This window comes from Sylvia atricapilla, chromosome 1 (genome assembly GCF_009819655.1).
Source record: "Sylvia atricapilla isolate bSylAtr1 chromosome 1, bSylAtr1.pri, whole genome shotgun sequence".
NCBI lineage: Eukaryota > Metazoa > Chordata > Aves > Passeriformes > Sylviidae > Sylvia > Sylvia atricapilla.
In genome coordinates, this window is record NC_089140.1 from 152,048,340 (window position 1) to 152,068,353 (window position 20,014).

The 20,014-nt window shown below is 54.8% G+C and overlaps 2 protein-coding genes across 2 annotated transcripts; one reads left to right on the forward strand and one right to left on the reverse strand.

The window, feature by feature from the left end:
• The first annotated feature begins 223 nt into the window (after positions 1–223).
• LOC136372419 (ubiquitin carboxyl-terminal hydrolase CYLD-like) lies at positions 224–11,292 on the forward strand. The gene is made up of 14 exons (XM_066337011.1): positions 224–989; positions 1,083–1,367; positions 1,579–1,648; positions 2,288–2,508; positions 3,027–3,180; positions 3,541–3,676; positions 4,296–4,406; positions 5,244–5,335; positions 6,068–6,134; positions 7,175–7,307; positions 7,534–7,642; positions 7,793–7,911; positions 8,501–8,720; positions 9,446–11,292. Exons 1-14 carry the CDS (start codon positions 534–536, stop codon positions 9,628–9,630), a joined length of 2,358 nt encoding a protein of 785 aa, XP_066193108.1. The 5' UTR covers positions 224–533; the 3' UTR covers positions 9,631–11,292.
• Positions 11,293–11,599: 307 nt separating this feature from the next.
• On the reverse strand, positions 11,600–18,437 carry NAPRT (nicotinate phosphoribosyltransferase). The gene is made up of 13 exons (XM_066337114.1): positions 18,239–18,437; positions 17,106–17,233; positions 16,495–16,577; positions 15,907–16,037; positions 15,714–15,829; positions 14,665–14,858; positions 14,358–14,498; positions 14,131–14,215; positions 13,751–13,831; positions 12,801–12,903; positions 12,566–12,723; positions 12,269–12,376; positions 11,600–12,151 (listed from the first exon to the last, which is right to left on the reverse strand). The coding sequence occupies exons 1-13, from the start codon at positions 18,423–18,425 to the stop codon at positions 12,092–12,094; spliced, it is 1,575 nt and encodes a 524-aa protein (XP_066193211.1). The 5' UTR covers positions 18,426–18,437; the 3' UTR covers positions 11,600–12,091.
• Between the last annotated feature and the right edge of the window lie 1,577 nt (positions 18,438–20,014).

Genomic DNA, 20,014 nt, shown 5'->3' on the forward strand with positions numbered 1-20,014 from the left:
TCCTGTGAGTAAGGAAAGAAAATGTGGAATTTAATGAGGCTGGACGGTGTTAGAACAGGTTGGACCAGCTGGGGCAGCCTCTCCATCCCTGGAATTATTCCAGGTGTGGTTGGATGGAGCTTGGAACAGCCTGGGATAGGGGAAGAAGGTGTCCCTGCCCGTGGAATGAGGTGATCTTTAAGGTTTCTCCCAACCCAAATCGTTCCAGGTTTTTTTGTACAACCTCATGCTGGGAGGTTTCAGTGGAGAAGGCAGGGCTGGACTTTTCCCATGGAAACACAGCAAGGGAACAGGGATGAGCAGGAATGTGGGACACCGGGTCAGACGGAATTTTGAATCACCACGAGGGTGATTAAACACCTGGAAAATGGGAGCAGGGAAGCTTTGGGAGTCACTCAAACTCAGCTGGGCGAGGCTTTTTGAGCCTGGGGTTGGATCCAAAACCTCTTCCAACCCCGGATTCTTCGGGAATTCTGCGCCAACACTCACAAACCTCCATTGCTTTGACTCTCCCAACCCAGGGGGATCCTGCCATGTCCAACCTCCGGCCTCCGGCAGCGGATGGGAATTGCTTCTACATCCTGACAGAGGACTGTGCCTATGGAAACAAGTACTTCCAAGCCGGAAACCTGTGCTTCTGCAGCGAGAGGAGCTACCTGCGGAATTTTTCCGAGGATGGGCCTCCGGCTTGCTTCCTGAAGGTCATCATGCTGGACGACAGCTCCACGGTCACCATCAACCTGGAAATCCTGCAGCCCGTGCGCCAGGAAGCCGCCGGGTTCCTCCTGGCCATCGGGAGCCACAGCGAGCGTTTGGATTTATTCCTGGAGAGGCTGAGCCTGGAAGGAGCTCTCCGAGCCGTGCCGGGTCAAAACGTGATGGTGGAGGTGGAGAGGGAATTTTTCCCGGGAGTCGTGCGCTACATTGGGAGCATCTACAAGCCCAGCTTGGCTGTGCTGACTCCAGTGTTTTTCGGGGTGGAATTGCAGGTAATTTGGGTAGGGGGCCCAAAGCAGCGAATTCCTCATTTTTTTTTTCCATGAAATTTCTGTGTGTGACATCCCTTCCCGGCGTGTTTTCAGGGAGAGGGGGAAAACAGAGGGAGAAGTGACGGATCCTACCACGGCACCGAGTACTTCAAGTGCAAGAGGAACTGTGGGATCTTCCTGCCCTTCAGCAGAATCCAGTTTATTCCCACATCAGGGAACGATAACGGGAAGCAGAAGCCGGAAAAACAGGACACAGAGGAGGTGGTTCCTGTGAAAGTGGGAGACGCCGTCAGCTTCTATGTGGATGAGATTCCCACCAAAGGAATTGCCATGGCAGTTTACAGGGAAGGGAACCAGTGGTTCGTGAAGGTTTGTCCGGTAAGAGCAGCTTTTCCATGTTTTTTTTTACATTTTTGAGGAAAAATCACATCATGGTTGGACATGAAAGAGAAGTAGAAGGACCATCCAGAAGGGATGTGAGGTTCTGTGCAAACTTTTCAGGCTTGTTTAAAAAAAAAAATAATCCTTCACATGCCAGTGTTTAGCTGATGGATTTTTCCCTAGCTGATGGATTTTTCCCTCCTTTCAGGAAGAAGAAGGAACTACTGACATTTTCAGGGAAATCCCCATGGAGTCTGTTGTGAAGGAAAGCTTGCAAAGTAGGTAATCTTTGGATGTATCTCTCCTGATCCCATTCTGGGGGAGTTTGGAATTTATTCCCTCTCTGCAGGGTACTGAGGAGCTGAAATTCCAATAAAACCTACAGCTTGTCTTAATGGACCTGGATTTATGGAAAAATCTCAAGTTCCACACAAAGCTAAAGCTGAATCCCATTTGTCATGAAGGAGAGTCTGATGGTAGCAGAGAATTCCCTCAGGGAAGAAGCACCACTGGTTTAAAAGTCTTTAATTCAGCTGTAAAAGATGGAGCAGGGGCTTCATCCTGGTGGGAAAGGCTCAGGTGCCAGCAGCAATGGTGGGAATTGTTGGACAAAACAAGGAATTAGTAGAAAAATTAGGAAATAACCCCCCTGCTGCCATTCCAGTAGTCTGGGAAGGGCTGGATTAGCTCCAGGGCCAGTGAGAGGTTGGCATGTGAAGCTTTGAGCAGGGAAACAGGGAGCAGGATCATTCCTTCTCATCCTGTCAGACCAGCTTGGACACACTGGGAATTACATCTTGTCCCTGGTGCTCAGCTTCCTGCTTGTGTGTGTAGCCTGGAATTTTCAAAATAGCCCTGGAATTAGACCCAGGGGATGGAATTCCCACCTCTCCTGATGTTTTGTGTTGCCCAATCAGGTTTTTTCCCAACGTTCGACTCCGACGGGGGCTTTGGAAAACCAAACCCAATGAAACAAGAGATCAGCAAGAACAGTGAGGAGGGGGAAGGTGGGAATTCACCCCTGGAAGTGAATTCCATGGTCCAGATAGCCTTGGACAAAGGGAATCAAGTTTCAGGAATCATCCGCTGGTTGGGCTACCTGCCCCAAATCAAGGACAAAATGGCTGGAGTTGAACTGGTGAGGCTGGAAAGCTGGGAAAGGACCTGGGAGTGCTGGTGGCAATGGCTGAATGTGGAGGGTGGAATTTTGGGATCCCCAGGTACAGGATATTGAGGGGCTGGAATGGAGCTGGGAAGGGTCTGGAGCAGCTGGGAGGGCTCATCCTGGGGAAAAGGAGGCTCTGGGAGAACCTTCTGGATCCCTACAATTCCCGAACAGGAGGGTGGGGCCAGGTGGGAATTGGGCTCTGCCCCCAGGGAAGAAGGGACAGAACAAGAGGAAACAGCCTCAAACTGCTCCAGTGGGCATTTAGGTTGGATATTGGGAAAATTCCCTTTATGGATGGGGTTGTCCAGCCCTAGCACAGCTGCCCAGGGCAGGGGTGAGGTCCCCATCCCTGTGGATGTGGCACTTGGGGACACAATCTAGTGGTGGCCTCAGCAGCGTTGCATAGCTGGACTCGATCTCAGATCTCTTTTCCAACCATAATTCCATAAATCCTGCTCTCAGGCTCGTCTCTGGTGCTGTTTTCCCAGGATGAAGACAAGGGGGTCACAGCTGGAGAGTGGCTGGGCAAGTTCTACTTCCACTGTGCCCCAAAGCGTGGCCTCTTCGTGAGGCTGAACTCCTGCCAGCCCGACATGCGCTTCCAGAGCTTCTCCAACTCTGACCTGTCCCTGGGGGATTACAGTGAGTCCTCTGGGAAGCAGGAAAACCAGGCTGTGATGGGAGAAGGATGTGGAAAAAACCCTGTGGGCAGCATTTCTTCCCTTTCTCTCAGTGTTGTTTTTGGTGTTTGTCCCACACATCACATCTTCGGCTGGATTAACAGCTGGACTCATGATTTCCTAAGGAATCATTTAGACTTTTCCAGCCTAATTGATTCCTTAGGGAATGTCCCACAAGTCTGAAAGACTGTGATTTGTGAAAAGCTGCGTTGAGAAGCCACCTGAGGTCTGAGGGTTATAGACTCACCTGAGTTTTGAGCCATCAAGGAAGGGCAGAGTTGGCCCAGACGAGAAGGTGAAGGCAAGTTCCTTTTCCTTGCAGGAGGACAAGTTCTTCCAGAGGGTCCAGAGAGTCTTCCTCCCCTCAGCAGTGAGGCAGCAGTCCGTGTTCTCCAAGGGAGGATGAAGGGCATCCAAGGCCATTGTAATTCCTGCTACATGGATGCAGCTCTCTTCAGGTGAGGACCTGCTTGGGTGGTGCAGGCTCCTTAAATTAATGGCTTTTTAAGTGAGCAAAGCCCCAAATCGCAGCACTTCCCTGGATTTCCAAGGTGGCTGGAAGTTTACCTGGTGTAGAGCAGGATGTAACTGTGTGGAGATGCAACCTCCAGGCTGCTTTTTTGAACTCCTTCCCAAATCCAGCAGGTTTTCCAGCCCCGAAGACTCCCTGTACCCCTGTGTCTCTCATTCAGGGTGCTGAGAGCTCGTAGCTTTCCGGATTTAGACTGTGCTGACTCTGTCCCTGGAAGTTCTGGCTGGAATCATTCCGAAGAACCTACCCAGGAGGTCCCAACTTCCCTGCTTGGAGAGGAAAAGACTCAGTGGTGCCCTTTCCCTGAGCAGTTTTGGCTGCAAAGTAGGAATTTCCTTCTCCCTGAGCTGTTCCTTTGCTTTCTCCCAGTGTTCGTTGTTCCAGATGTGCCTCACTGTGCAGATGTGCTTCCCTCACCTCCCTGTAATTCCATGCATGGATTGTTGGGCATCAAAGCCATTGACTGGTCACCAGCCACCACATTTTGATATTCCAGCTGTTGATTCCAAGTCCTCAAACTCAAACCCATCCCACTCTTCCCACAGCCTCTTCTCCTGCACCTCTGTGCTGGACTCCATGCTCTTCATGCCCTTCCCACTGTGTGACAGGAATGTCCAGGGAATTCTGCGGGATGAGATTGTCAATCCCCTCCGAAGGTGAGTGTAGGGAATGCTGGAAGTTGTCCCTTAATTCCTTTCCCTGCTGCCCTGAGGGGGGTACCTGGCACTGAGGGAAATCTGGCAGGTTTCCCTGGATCCAAAGGTGTTCAGGACAAGGAGAGGAATGGTTTTAAACTGCCAGAGAGTGGATTGAGATGGGATACTGGGAAGGAGTTTTCTGTGTGAGGGTGGTGAGGCAACTCTGCCTTAAATACCAGGCTCCAAATTCCTTCAGGAATCACTCATGGGAAAAGTTTTTTAAATACCTAGACTGGACAAGGTCAGGAATTCCCGAATTAGCAGGGATGTTGGTGGATCAAAGCACCAGGGAGAAGGTGGTGACTTCCAGGAGGACACAACAGCAAAGCCTTCGAGTGTCCTTGCTGCTTTGAAGGGAAGCAAGGAAGGGAATTTGGGAAGAAGTCTCTGGAGCACCAGGAGCAGCTGAGGGGCTCATCCTGGAGGAAAGGAAGCTCAAAGGGAACCTTCTGGGTCCCTAAAAATGATAGGAGAGTGGGGTCAGGTGGGATCAGGATCTGCCAGGAGACAGGGAATGGCTTCTCACTGCCAGAGGGCAGGGACAGATGGGATATTGGAAAGAAATTCTTCCCTGGGAGGGTGGGGAGGCCCTGGAATGGAATTCCCAGAGGAACTGTGGCTGCTTCTGGATCCCTGGAAGTGTCCCAGGCCAGGTTGGACGGGGCATGGAGCAACCTGGTCTCATTGGTGGCATTGTTGCCCATAGCAGGGGATTGAACTGGATGAAGTTTCAGGTCCCTTCCAAGCCCAGCCATTCCATGATTTCCCTCACCTGCAGCTGGTTGTTGTTCCCAGGACTGGCTTTGTCAGGGCCAGCAGCGTGATGCACCTCCGGGAGCAGCTGACGGACAAAGGCCAGTGCTCCAGCTTTACCAACGCTGAGAAGGGTAAGGAGCTCCCTGGAGCTTTTCCCCAGCTGCTTCCCTGTGTTTTGCCTCATCCAGGCACCAGCTGGCAACTTCCCTTTGTGCTTCTCCCAGGAATGTGCTTTAAATAGGTGCCAATGTTAATTGATGTAAAAATGCACTTGTAAAACTCTTTCAGCTTTTAAATCTCTCTGTACCCTCAGAGCCCCTGACAGTGCCTAAAGGGGCTCCAGGAGAGCTGGAGAGGGACTTAGGACAAGGGATGGAGGACAGGACACAGGGAATGGCTTCCCACTGCCAGAGGGCAGGGGTAGATGGGATTTTGGGAAGGAATTCCTCCCTGTGAGAGTGGTGAGGAGTTGGAATGGAATTCCCAGAGAAGCTGTGGCTGCTCCATCCCTGGAATTGTCCAAGTCCAGGTTGGATCACCTTGGAGCAACGTGGGATAGTGGAAGGTGTCCCTGCCCATGGCAGGGGCTGTAATTCCATGATCTTGAGGGTCCTCTCCCACCCAAACCATCCAGGAATTCATGGAAGTGCAACCTCTGAAGGCTGCTTGGCATTTTCCACATTTCCTTTGGGATTTGTGCCTTAACCAAGTGCTCTCAGCCTTTATCCTAACTGTCCCCTAACCTGAAAAGGAAATTCCAGGTCCCTGGAACGCTGGCTCATGTTTATCTGGCAGCTCTGGGATGCAGTGGGACAAGGCAGTTCCTGGCATGGTCTGATCCATCCTTTCCTCTCACTCTCCAGATCCCGAGGAGTTCCTCAATCTCATAATGCAGCAGATACTGGGAATTGAGCCACTATTGAAACTCCAGTAAGTTTCCACAGCTGAGGGATAGAATTCTCAAGGCCAGGCTCATTAATTTTCCACCTCAGAATCCCAGGGAGGAGTGGGGTCACTTGTCCCTTTCCACCGAAGTTTTTTGAAATCACAGCTCTGAGTTTTTTGCAGCTCCTTCTGCTTTCCCTTAGGAACAGACTCTGGTCCTGCTTGTTGTGATCACCCCATCCGGGCAAAGACACTTCTGAGCTCTCCCTGGAGGGTGCTGCCTTCAGAAAATCGGGATAAAAACCTTGTGCCATCCTCAGGGAGAGACAGAAGGGGTTTGAGAACGGCAATGTTTGACTTTAGGGCAGATCCAGCATTATCCGACAGCCTTTGGATGAATTTGGGATGTGTCCAGGCTGCCAAGCTGGCTCAGCTCCCGCAGCCTCTCAAAACAGGCAGCCCATGGATGCAGTCCCAGTTTTTTGGGGACTCTACAAAGAGGATGAGAGGCTGGAGGAAGCCAAAAATAACTGTGCTGTTTGTGAGCACAGAAAGGGAATTGTTGGGTTTCTGTGCTCCTTTGTGGAGCCGCCGCTCGAGCCGTGGATCGTGGAGTGCTGGGAAAGGCCGAGCACAAAGAGGACTCTGTGCTGCAGCTCCCCTGCATGGGGTCATCCCAAGGAAATCCTTTCCCTGCTTTCTTTAGGGAACTGTGGGAGATCTGCACACAGCTCACCTTGAGTTTGGCTTTTTGGACGCGTTTTGGTTTTTTTTAATTAATCCTTCATCGAAGCATCCGTTTGTCAAGTTGAATACTAAATTATCTTTTAGATCCGTGTCGAGGGGAAATGGAATTTTGCTTATTATAGGATGTGCTGCTCCAAAGGGATAACAAAGCCAAAATTCCTACTTATCTCCTGCTCCCCTGGCATAAATTTGGTATTTTGGGGTGGAAAATGTGCTTGCTCTGTGTTGCACCAAACCACCCCTCAGTACCTTGAACTCAGGAGGTCTCCCAGGACAAACCTTGGGAAATTCCAATTTTTGTGTCACCACATCCCTAGTCTCACGAGCTCTCCTTGCAGGTCAGGAGGCCAGAAGGAGCATGAATGTTACTGCTACCAGATATTTATGGATAAACAGGAGGATTTGGTGGTTCCTGACGTGCAGCAGTTGGTGGAACGCTCCTTCCTCTCCTCAGATCTGAAGCTGGTGGAGGTGAGTCCAGTTTCCTTCTGCTTTCCTGCTTTTCTTGCTTCCCAAAATACCTGTGAGGCCTTGGATGTTTTATATCCAACACTGGATCCAGGCATGACTTAGGAAAAGGTTTCTGCTTTCCCTATTTCCCTTTTGTCCTGTGAATAATGACAGCAAATTTAGAGAAAAATCTCTGGGATTTGGCTCTTCTGGCAGGGTAACTCTTTTCCCTTGGTTTTTTTCTCAGATCCCATCTTGCTTCATTATCCAAATGCCACGTTTTGGGAAGGAATATAAAATGTTCAGCAAAATCATCCCTTCCTTGGAGCTGGATATAACAGATTTGCTGCTGGACAGTGAGTGAGGGATGATGGGTTGTGGGCAACCACCTCTGGGCTCTCTGGGGTGGGATTCTTCTTCCTTGGAGTCCCAGTTTGGGCAGGACAGGCTGGATTTTAGGTGGGATCTGGAGGAGACATTCCCTCTGAGCTCTGTTTCCCTGGCAGGTCCCAGGGAATGCTGCCTGTGTGGAGATGTTGCCACTCTGGAATGCTCCGAGTGTTTCAAGGACAAGGTGTTCGCAGCCACGGGCCTGAAGCAGTTCTGCAGCTCCTGCTCCAGACAGGTATTCCATGGCTATTCCCAAAATCCTCCTTGGAAGCTGTCAGTGGGATGAACCCTCCCAAAATCCCCACATTTCCCTGCTTGTCCCTGCAGCTGCTTTCCTGAGGGTCATTCCCACCAGGAGCCAGAGGTTGTGAACCCTCTGCTTACACAGTGCCTAAATAATAAGGGAATCATAGAAAAACCTGGATTGGAAAGAACCTTGAAGCTCATTCTCATTCCACCCCATGGATGCTGCTCACTATCCCAGGTTGCTCCAAGCTCTGTCCTACCTGACCTTGGACAATTCCAGGGATGGGACATCCATGGTTTCCCTGGACAGCCTGTTCCATAAATAAGGTGTAATCCTGCAGGAACTGAGTGCTGATCCCTCCCTGCTGCCTCTCCACGAGCATTCCCACAGTTTCTACCTCTTGGAGGGTGGCACGCTCCCATTCCAGCTTCTTGCTGTTCCCACAAGGCCATTCCCAGGCAAGCAGGGAGCACGGGAATCACATCAGCAGGGAATAAATCTGGAATCTGACCTCTGCCCCCTCTTCCTGCCAGGCCAGGGCCAGTCCTGCCAGTGCCACCCTGTCCCCTCTCCTCAGGTTCACTCCCATCACCGCCGCAAAGGGCACAAACCCCGGAGGCTGCACATTCCAGAGGAATTCCAGAGCCGGAGCGCCCGGGGCTGCCAGCAGGTGCCACGGGAGAAGCTGGAGCTGTTTGCAGTGCTGTGCATCGAGACCAGTCACTACGTGTCCTTCGTGAAATACGGCCCTGGGAATGAGCACTGGATGTTCTTCGACAGCATGGCCGACCGGCACGGTGAGGGAATGGGAATGGGAATGGGGTGAGGAAAGCTGCCAGATGCTCACTCCACCTTTTCCTCTCAAGTTCTCCTATTTGGCTTTCCTTTAATTTCGATTCCAGAGGGGCCAAGCCAAGCAGGTGGGAGTTTTGCCAGGCGCTTCCAGCTTCTGGTTGTACCCAAATGAGGGGTTTGGGATCTCATCCCAGCTGGCTCGGCTTGTGGGCACAGATTGTTCTCCTGGCCATCCCCACTGTGCTTTGATCACAGAGTCATGGAGTGGTTTGGGTTGGAAGGGACCTTAAAACTCATCCAGTTCCAACCCCTGCCATGGGCACCTTCCACTATCCCAGGTTGCTCCAAGCCCCATCCAAGCTGGCCTTGGACATTACCAGGGATCCAGGGTCAGCCACAGCTTCTCTGGGAATTCAATTCCAGCGCCTTACCACCCTCACAAGGAAAAATTCCTTCTCAATATCCCATCTATCTGCCCTCTGGCAGTAGGAAGCCATTCCCTGTGCCCTGTCCCACCATATCTTGTCCAAAATCCTTCTCCAGCTCTCCTGGAACCCCTTTAGGTTGAGTGGTCTCCCCTCATCCTGCCTCTTCCGGTGCTTTTGGCCTCCACATCTCCCAGCTGAGTCTCTGCATGACTCTTGAGTGTGCTGGGATCTGCTGGAGCCGTAGGAACTCATCCCTTTGGGATCTGGTTTGGGACTTTGCTCCTCCTTTTCCACCTTAGGTGGCGAAAACGGCTACAACATTCCCACGGTGACGCTGTGCCCAGAAGTTGCCAAATACCTGGACTTGCCCTTGGCTGTGCTGGCCCTGGAGCAGCCTCGGGACATGGATGGGGTGGCCAAACGCCTCTTTTGTGACGCCTACATGTACCTGTACCAGAGCAGGAAAATGGCACTTTACAAGTGACACCGTCCCAGGTCGATGTCAGACAGCAACGTCAGGAATGGGAGCTTGGATGGTCCCAAAAGCTGGAAGCCGCCGACTCTGGATGCTCTGAGCTGCCTCTTCTCACCTCTCTTGCTGTCAAATTACCCAAGTCAAGCTGGGCTTGTTAAATCCTGGCTTTATCCAGTGGTGGTTGGTCCTTGGGCACGGCTGGACTTGGAATTATTGATGCTCAAATTCATTCTCATTGCCCACATTCCACAATTCTCCCTCCGCGGGTGCTCTGCAGCTGGAGCATCCCCACATCTTTGTTTCCCTGCCATGCCTTCCCTCCAAAGCTGGGGACCAGCACAAATCAAAACTGAAGGATTTATCCACAGGTTTACCAGGAAACCACCACCTTTCCTAAAAAATCCTCACCTGGATTTGTGGAGTGAGGAAAATCAGGTCAGGATGGATTTTCCTCACCTGTGTCCCTCAATTCCCTGCACTTCCAGCACTAACTGGCACTTTTACCCACCATCCCTTATTTCCAGTCATGGATATCCTGAGCTGAAGCTATGCTTTAAAAATAGTTATTTTTCCAAGAACGAAACTGGAAGGAGGATGGGAGCAGAGGAGCAACATCTGGGCTCCTGCTGCTTCCTCTTTTTGGCAAAATCTGCACAGGATTCAGTGTTCCAACCTCACTTTTAGCACTTTTTGTCCCATCTTTGCGTCCACTTCCGAGTTCAGGGGTCAAGTACCAGAACTCCGAGGTCAAAAATGGAAAAAAGAGCACTCTGGATTTTCTGGGAAGGTTGTTTTTGGGTAGGAACTGATGTTCCTTAAGTTAAATAAATTTGTAAACTTGGGGGGGGGTTCTCTGCTATTAAGTGGGAAGTTGTACTGGAGTCAGTGGGGTGCCCAAATTCCACAAAAGCCTCAAGGAAATCATCCAGGAATCCCAGATGTGCAGGTTTAACCCCATTCCTTCTCTTTTTCCCCCCTCTCTTTGATGCAGAGTGATTTTAACAAAGCCTGGAGCTTTGAATGGGTCCTGGTGGCTTGGGATGCATGGTTTGGGATCTTTCTGGAATTCCAAGTGTTGCCAGCAGGTCCTGGAGGGTTTCTTTTCCCTCTGCTCAGCTCTGAGAGGTCACACGTGGAATACTGGGTTCAGTTTGGAGCTTTTCCCAGTAAAAGAGAGACAAAATCCAAGGAAAAACCACAGAGATGATGAAGGGACTGGAGCATCTCTCTCCTGTGAGGAGAGGCTGAGGGAACTGGGATTGCCCAGCCTGGATAACAAAAGACTCAGGAAATCTCCTCAATATCCATAAATACCTGAGGAGAGAGTGCAAAGACACCCAGGAGCTTCTCTGCCCACCAAAACGGTTCTTGAACATCAGGAATTGCATCTTATCCATGAGGGTGACAAATGCTGGCACAGGTCACTCTCCTTGTTCTTCATTCCTCCTCTCCCAAAACCTCAGGAAAATCTTTACTCAGGTACAATGGACTCCTTATCTTTGGTGCTTTGCTTAAAAAAAAAAAAAACTAATTTATAGCAAACTGATCCTGGATTTCCTGGAGTTTATTTTTTTCCTCCTGTCTTAAAATGGGATACAGTGCTATTGGAATTCCCAGAAATCTGGGATCATCAGGCCATGCTTTGTTAATTATTAATTATTTGTTAATGTATTATTTTCTCTTAATTATTTCCTTCCCTGGAATTTCTGCCAAGATCCAAACCATGGAGAGGAGGGCGGGCAGGAAAGCCACAGGTTTGACCCTTGGGGATATCCCTCTCACCTTCCCATTCCCAGTGGAGCTCCAAAGGGTTTTTTCACTGGAATTAGGGTCAGAGCCATGGTGGGAAAAGGCCTTTATTTATTTATTGCTTAGTCGGAAGCTCAGTGTGGGTTAGAGCCACGTTTCCTGTGAGAACAGGGGTTAGAGAGTGCAGGTGGCAGCCTGGAACTGGGATCAACCTGGAGCCAGGATCAACCTGGCCTCCACATCCCAGGAAAGTTGGCCAGAATGGAAAGAGTTGGAATGTGGCCACAGAGATGAAGCTTAGAATTGCCAAAGCGTAAGTGCCTGCCATGGGTATCCCACGTCACCCTTTTGGTGGCACTCCAGACTTTGTTCTAGTGCCACCAAGGAGTTTCAGGATGGGGAGCCACCACAGGAGGGCACAGGGCTGGCAGGGCCACCAAGGAAGGCACAGGAGTGGCAGGGCCACCAAGGAAGGCACAAGGCTGGCAGGGCCACCAAGTTTGGCACAGGGCTGTCACTTCCAGGGGACACAGGGACAGCTCTGCCTTCCCCACCCCTGTATTCCCAGCTTCCCTACTGGGACCCCAGGGCGCTCCTCCCAGGTTCCTCGGGTTAGCACCAGGCAGCAGAAAGGTCTAAATTAGAGATGTTAATTGCTAACGAGGCACCTGGGCTTCCCAAAAAAGCCTGGAGCAGGAGCTGGGGATGAGCAGGGACCCCTTCAGTGGCTGCCCTGACGCAGCTCCAGGAAGAGCTGGTGCAGCCGTTCCGTCACGGCCACCTGGGAATGGGAACAAGAGGGGTCAGGGAGCAGCTCCGTGGTGGCTTTGCTCAGGCCACCAAATCTGGTGGCATTCCCAGGCTTGTGCCAGTGGGATGTGGGAAGGGCTGGACATACCGGGTAAGGCTTTGGCTCGTGGAGCCGGCGGTGAGCGGGGCTGAGCAGGTTGAGGGACACCTGGGCGTGGGTCCTGACCTCGGGCAGGCTGGGCAGGGGCTCGCACACCTGCAGGGATGGAGATCCACGTGGGAAGATCCTCCATGTGGGAAGACACCACCCAGCACCAATCCCAACAAGCCACCACATCTGGGTTGGCACCAGAGTTGTTGGGCACATCTCAGAAGCCACCAGGATCCTTGATCCAGCCCTCAGTGTGGAAAAGGAGACCTCCCAGGAGAGGGGACCACCCCTGACCTGGCCATCCCTGAAGTAGGTGCGATGGAGGGGCTCCACGGTGCTGGGAATGACCTTGGTGGTCTCCCCAAGCTGCCCCAGGACATGGATCCCCAGCTCCTGCCCCGCGCTGGGCGACGGCTCCTCTTCCAGAGCCATGAGGTCCATGAAGGGGTGACCTGCCAGGAGGACATCAGGGAGAGAGTTATGGAGCAGGAGATTCCCCCAGGACTCTGGGAAAGGTCTCCAGACTCACCAGCAGCATCATAGAGCCGATAGATCGCCTTCATCCCTGGAATTGTCATCTTCTCCTCATCCTCTGTGAGCTTCAGGCATGGGGAGCCATTGACCTCCACCAGCTGTGGGAGAAGAAAAAGGAACCTGTGACCCCTCTGGGGAGGCCACTGATGCAAATCAGCTGAAAAAAGCCAATTAGAAAACCCTAAAACCACCCCAAAGTTGGGCATTCTGCCTCCTCCTCCTCCCTGTGGAGAACTTGGGGCTTCTGGTGGGCAAAGAATTGGCCATGACCCAGTGCTGGGACCTGGAACTCCCCCATCTCCTGGGCTGATCCCACAGCATGGGCAGCAGAAGGGGGAATTCTGCCCCTTGGCTCTGCTCAGGTGAGATCCCACCTGCAGAGCTGCTCCAGCCCTGGAGTCCAATATCAGGAGGACGTGGAGCTGCTGGAGCAAATCCAGAGGAGGCCATGGAGATGCCTCAACAGCTGGAGCCCCTCTGCTCTGGAGCCAGGCTGGGAGAGCTGGGAATGTCCAGCCTGGAGAAGGGAAGGCTCCAGGGAGACCTCAGAGCCCCTTCCAGTCCCTCAAGGGGCTCCAGGAGAGCTGGAGAGGGACTTGGGACAAGGGCCTGGAGTCACAGGACACAGGGAATGGCTTCCCACTGCCAGAGGGCAGGGCTGAATGGGATATTGGGAAGGAATTCCACCCTGTGAGGGTGGTGAGGGGCTGATGTGGAATTCCCTCAGAATCTGTGGCTGCCCCATCCTGAAAGTGTCCAAGGCCAGGTTGGACAGGGCTTGGAGCAGTGGAAGGTGTTCCTGCCCGTGGTGGTGGAGGACCTTCAAAACTCCCTTCCAAGGCAAATTCTTTTGTGACTCTGTGACTCCTCCATGGAGCAGGATGGACCACCTGGAAGTGGCTCAGCGAGGATTGGAATATCTGGGAGTTAAGCTGCCACCTGTACCTTGTAGACACAGCCCAGGGATGGCTGCAGGGGACACGTCACCAGGTTGGTCCCAATGCCGATCATGTCGATCTCGCTCCCCTGAGGCAGCAGAGAAGACAAGAGACCATCAACATCCCAGCCCTGCCAGCACCAGGGACAGCCCAGGTGACATCCCAGCCCTGCCAGCACCACCCAGGTGACATCCCAATCCTGCCAGCACCACCCAGGTGACATCCCAGCCCTGCCAGCACCAGGGACAGCCCAGGTGACATCCCAGCCCTGCCAGCACCACCCAGGTGACATCCCAATCCTGCCAGCACCAGGGACAGCCCAGGTGACATCCCAGCCCTGCCAGCACCACCCAGGTGACATCCCAGTCCTGCCAGCAGGTTCCTCACCTTCCTCCTGAACTCCTCCAGGCTCTGCTCGCTGATGTCGTTGCTGACGGCGATGGGGATGGTCCCAAACCAGGGCACCTGGAAGCTGGAAGGAGCAGGATTTGGGAGGATCCATGGATCTGCCCGGAGCCATGAGGGCTCCCAAATCCTGGCAGGATGAAGGGCTGGGTGCAGGTGAGGATGATGGGGATCAGTGACATCCATCCCAGGGCTGGCGTGGGACTCACTGAGCTCCGCAGGCTCGGAACACTTCCCGGATTTCCTTGGATTGCTGGGCCAGGTCCCCGCTGTCCAGGCGCACTCCAATGGCCTGGTATCCCAGCTGGTGCAGTGCCAAGGCCACGGCACAGAAATTGGGCAAACCACTCCTGGCACGGGAAAGGAAAGCATTAATGACAAGTGGGACGTGCGTCCAGGGTGGATCCAGCAGCATTTCCAAGCTCTGCGCCAGCCAACATTCCTACTTCAAGGCCACCAATGAGGTGGGACACATCCATCCCCCGTGCCATGGTGGGAAAATCCTGGCATCCTCACCTCCTGACACAATAGGTGTCCAGCAATCCCTGGAAGTCGCACGGGAAGGTGACAGCGTACGACACGAAGGCGGCCAGCTCGCCCTGGTTGGCCTTGCCAGGAGGAGTCTGGAGCAGGTCACAAACCCGCTGCAGCCAGGACACGGCCAGGTCTGCGAGATCCACGGGATCTCCTCCGGCCCGAGGCGGCAGATCCTGCCAGGGGAACATGGAATTTGCACAGCCTGTGGCGTTATCCAAAGTGCCGGGAGTGTGGGAACAGGTGGAGTGTTCCATTCCACACCCATCCCTATTTCATCCCATGTCCCATCCCCCCATCCACATCCTCATTCCCATCCCCATCTCCATCCCACCTTACCCACACCCCTATCCCATCTCCATTCCATCTCCTCCCATCCCTAACTCCATACAAACCCCATCGCTATCCCACTTCCCTCTGCCCATCCCTATCCCCATCCCAATCACACCCATACCCCATCTTCATCCACATCCCAAACCCCATTCAATTCCTACGCCATCCAATCCCCAGACCTATCCCATCCCAACCCATTCCCATCTCCACTGCTATCCCCCTCTACATCCCTACTTCCATATCCCTATCCCCATCCCACCCTCACCTGCACTCCCATCTTTATCCTCATCCCACCCTCACCCAATATCCACCCCCTTTCCCATCCCATCCCACCCTCACCTGCATTCCCATCCCAACCCCATCCAATATTCACCCCCATTCCCATCCCCATCCCTATCCTCATCCCACCCCCATCCAATATTCACCCCTTCCCATCCCATTCCCATCCCACCCTCACCTGCATTCCCATTCAATTTTCACCCCCATTCCCATCCCATTCCTATCCTCATCCCACCGCCAATCCAATATTCACCCCCATTCCCATTCCATTCCCATTCCCATCCCACCCTCACCTGCATTCCCATCCCACCCCCATCCAATATTCACCCCCATTCCCATCCTTATCCTCATCCCGCCCCCACCCAATATTCACCCCCATTCCCATTCCCATTCCCATCCCCATCCCAGGCACCGCTCACCCGTGGCTGCACCTCCTCCAGGCAGCTGAAGGACATGACGAAGGAGTGGGCGATGGTTCCGCGCACGGGAATCCCGTAGAGTTTTCCCGCCAGGATGTTGCTGGTGCAGTCGAAGCCTGCGAGGAGGGAGGGAGGGGACACCCAGGTGACGGCAGGGCCGCGGTGGCACCGGGCGCCGTGGGGCGGGACTCACCCCCGATGTAGGAATATTTGGATGCCGAGAGGGCTCCGTCCGGCCCCTGCGCGCGCCGGAGCCCCATCTCCATCAGCTTCATGTCCGGGCCGGCGAGGAGACGGAATCTGGCAGCGTTGGTGGCCACCAGGCTGTGGGACAAAGGGGACAGGTCACACAGAGACAGCACAGCCAAGGGCTCCGGGATCATCCCTGCTTGGATGAGGCAGGGATCATCATGAGACTCAGTTTATGGGGATGTGGTGGAGCTGACAAAGGGGACTTAAGAGATCCTAAGGGTGACCTGTGGAGGACCAGGACATCTCTCAGGAGAACCTGAGGGACAGGGAGACCCTTCAGGGGACCCACAGGGTGTGCTGGACATGGAAAGCCCTCAGGAAAACTTGGGGGGACACTGGGACACCCTCCAGCAGTTAAATTCAATGGGTAGAATTCCAGCAGTTAAATTCCAGTAAGGGATTTATAGGGTCACCCAAGACTGGGATGTCCCTGACCTCACATCTCCCTATGGACTGGGGGGTGCTGCAATCCCTTCCCTGCCCCTCTCCATCTTCCAGGGGCATTGGGATCACCCCCATCACAAAATACCTGGCGTAGTTGACCAGGCACAGCAAGGTGGTCTCCAGCAGCTGCACCACCAGGAGCGGTCCCTTCACCTGCAGGAACGGCACCTGTGGGAACAGCGGTGACATCCTGGTCCCTCTGGAGCAGAGAGGAGCTGGGAAAGGCAGGAATGAGGGTCCAGGGGATCCCAGAGTCAAGGAAAAGGGAAGGCCTGGGAGAGGTGGGATGGTCAGGAAAGGGGTTGCAGGGGGATACTGGTGAAGCAAAAAGGGGGAACAAGTGGATTCCAGTGCCAGGGAAAGGAGTGTAGAGAGATCCTATTGCCCAGGAATGAGGGTCCAGATTGTCCCTGTGTCCAGGAAAGGGGTTCAGGGGTTCCCAGTGTGAAGGAAAAGGGAGGTCACAGGGTGGGGACACGCAGGATGGGGGTTCAAGGGGTCCATGGTGTTCAGGAAAGGAGGAGGAGATGGGAAGGCAGGAATGGAGGTCCAGGGGCTCCCAGGGTCAGGGAAAAGGGGCATGTTGGGAAAAGCAGGATTGGACTTCCAGGGGATCCCAGGTTCAAGGGAAAAGGGGAAGTCTGGGAGCTGGGAGAGGTGGGATGGTCAGGAAAGAAGATGGAGGGGGCGTCCCACCCTGGGAAAGACGACGGAGCCCTCGGGAATGGCGGTGACTGTCACCTCGGAGGCGTCCAGGGTGGCCAGGTAGTCGAAGAAGGCGTCATCTGTGGTGCTGGGCAGGACAGAGCGCAGGTACGCGACATCTGTGGGGACAGCGCGGTGACACCGGGGATGAGGGACACGGGGGGAGGTGGGAGGGGACACTGAGCCTCCCCTGGACAGGTGGGTGACAGCAGGTGGGTGACAGCACCCCCAGCATGGGGCGAGACAAGGTGGGGTGGCCCAAGTCCCCCCAAAGTCTCTGAGGGACATTTCTGGAGGGTGTCCCAGTGTCCCCTCAAATTTTCCTGAGGGTTCTTTGTGTCCACCCCTGCCCTGTGTCCCCTGAAGGGTCTCCCTTGTCCCCTAAGTCCCTCTGAGAGATGACCCTGTCCCTCTATGAGTTGTCCTGATCCCCTGCAGTCCCCCAGGGCAGTTCCCCTGTCCCCCAAGTCCCCCTCAAATGCTGTCCCTCTCCCCCACCGCAGGTCCCTCTGAGAGATGTCCCTGTCCCCCTCAAGTCCTCTTTAGGGATTCCCCTGTCCCCCTGAAGTTCTCCTCGGGGGTTCCTATTCCCAGATCAGTCTGAGAGATGTCTCTGTCCCCCGTAAGTTCCCCTGAAACGTCCCCAGACACCCCTGGATGCTGTCCCGTCCCGTACAAGTCTCCTTGAGTTGTTCCCCCATCCTCCTCCGGGGGGGAATTTCCCGCTTTCCCCCGCGTCCCTCCCACCGCTCGCCGCTGCCCCCCCATCCTCTACCGTGTCCCCTCCTGCCCCCTGGAGTCGTTCCAAACTCTCCCTGGGAAGGTTCCGTTCTCCCTCTCCCATCCCCGCTCCCCACAACGCTTCTCCCGTCACTTCTTAACCCTCCCCCCGGTCCCCTCCTGTCCCCGCTGTCCCCTTTGAGTTATTCCCCTCTCCCTCCCCACAACGCTTCTCCCGTCCCCTCCTCATCCTCTCCTCCATCCCGCCCTGCGCCCCCTGGAGTTGTTCCCCTCCAATTCCCACTGGCACTGTCCCCTCTCCCACCACTCCTCCCTACAACCCCGTCCGTCCCCACGAGGTCCCCCTGGCGTCCCTCTCCCGTCCCCGCGCTGTCACCACGCACCGGCAGCGGAGAAGCGGAAGGCTCGGAGCCCCCGCAGCCCCTCGGCCAGGCCGGCGCCGAGCGCGAAGGAGCCGCGGAAAGGCGGGCGGCGGAAAAAGAGCTCGGCGGCGGCCGGGGCGCGGTGTCGCCCGGCGCGCCAGTGCCCGTAGGCCATGGACACCTGGTACAGGTCGGCCAGCGGCGCCATGGCGGGGCGGGGACACGGGGACAGGGGAGGGGACACGGGGAGGGACGAGGGAGGAGCGGGGAAATAGGAGGGATACGGAAGCGCGCGATGCGGGGCAGCAGGGACGGCAGCGCAAAGGACACACGGGACAGGGTTGGCGACACAGCGGGACACGCGGGGTGACAGCGCACAGTGGACATGTGGCGCAGGGACGGCAGCACAAGGGACACGCGGGGATGGCAGCACAAGGGACACGGGACAGGGTTGGCGACACAGCGGGACACGCGGGGTGACAGCGCACAGTGGACATGTGGCGCAGGGACGGCAGCACAAGGGACACACGGGGATGGCAGCACAAGGGACACACGGGACAGGGTTGGCGACACAGCGGGACACGCGGGGTGACAGCGCACAGTGGACATGTGGCGCAGGGATGGCAGCACAAGGGACACACGGGGTGACAGCGCACAGTGGACATGAGGCGCAGGGACGGCAGCACAAGGGACAGGGGACAGGGTTGGCGACAAAGCTGGACACGCGGGGTGACAGCGCACAGTGGACATATGGCGCAGGGACGGCAGCGCAAAGGACACACCGAGGATGGCAGCACAAGGGACACGGGACAGGGTTGGCGACACAGCGGGACACGCGGGGTGACAGCGCACAGTGGACATGTGGCACAGGGATGGCAGCACAAGGGGGACATCGGGATAGCAGCACGAGGGACACACGGGACAGGGTTGGCGACATAGCGGGACACGCGGGGTGACAGCGCACAGTGGACATGTGGCGCAGGGATGGCAGCACAAGGGGGACACCGGGATAGCAGCAGAGGGAGGATACAGGGACAGTGGGACATGGGGGACAGGGCACCAGGGATGGCAGCACACAGAGGGGACAGAGAGATGGTGACACGGGACAGGGATGGCAACAATACGAGTGACACAGGGCACAGGAGATGGCAGCACACACAGGGGACAGGGATGGTGGCCCACGGGGGACACAGGACACCGGGGATGGCAGCACACACACAGGGGACAACATGGGTGGTGACAGGACAGGAATGGGACGCAGAGGGCACAGGTGGCACCTGCTGTGCCAGCAGGGATTCGGGATGGCAGCGCAGGGGACAAGTGGCACTCTCAGCACTGCTCTGGGCGTGGCAAGACCCTGCGAGTGACACGTGTCACATATCGAGTGACTGGCCCCACCAGGACAAGGGACAGCCTCGCAGCACAATCCCATGGAGCTTCCCGGGTCCCTTGGTGATCCCAGACCTTGGACTCTGGCACTGGGACAGGCCACGTGTTCCCAAAGTCAGGAATGTCACCTGTCCCCTCATCAGGCCACGCTCAACTAAAGTGACCTGGGCAAGGGAGTCAGTGGGAAGAGAGGGATGAAATCCATCCCAAACCAGCAATTCCTGTATGATTCCTGGTTATTATTCTTTTTTTTTTTTTTTTGTAAGGAATGACTGGGGTCTCTAAACTTTGGGAAAGGTGACTGGAAACACCCTGAGACCTTCATTCCAGCCCCAAAATTCAGGTGCATGTCTTAAGATTTTTCCTTCCATGATAGACAGGGAAATCATGGAATGGTTTAGGTCGGAA

What these genes read in the sequence shown, in the direction of transcription:
- LOC136372419 (XM_066337011.1), top strand. Translation starts at nt 534, where the DNA reads ATGTCCAACCTCCGGCCTCCGGCAGCGGATGGGAATTGCTTCTACATC. An exon ending in ATTGTCAATCCCCTCCGAAG is followed by an intron (nt 4,407 to 5,243) that starts GTGAGTGTAGGG and finishes TGTTGTTCCCAG; the next exon opens with GACTGGCTTTGTCAGGGCCA. An exon ending in CAGCATGGCCGACCGGCACG is followed by an intron (nt 8,721 to 9,445) that starts GTGAGGGAATGG and finishes TTTCCACCTTAG; the next exon opens with GTGGCGAAAACGGCTACAAC.
- NAPRT (XM_066337114.1), bottom strand. Translation starts at nt 18,425, where the DNA reads ATGGCGCCGCTGGCCGACCTGTACCAGGTGTCCATGGCCTACGGGCAC. An exon ending in TTCCGAGCCTGCGGAGCTCA is followed by an intron (nt 14,216 to 14,357) that starts GTGAGTCCCACG and finishes TGCTCCTTCCAG; the next exon opens with CTTCCAGGTGCCCTGGTTTG. An exon ending in CCTACTTCAGGGATGGCCAG is followed by an intron (nt 12,377 to 12,565) that starts GTCAGGGGTGGT and finishes CCATCCCTGCAG; the next exon opens with GTGTGCGAGCCCCTGCCCAG.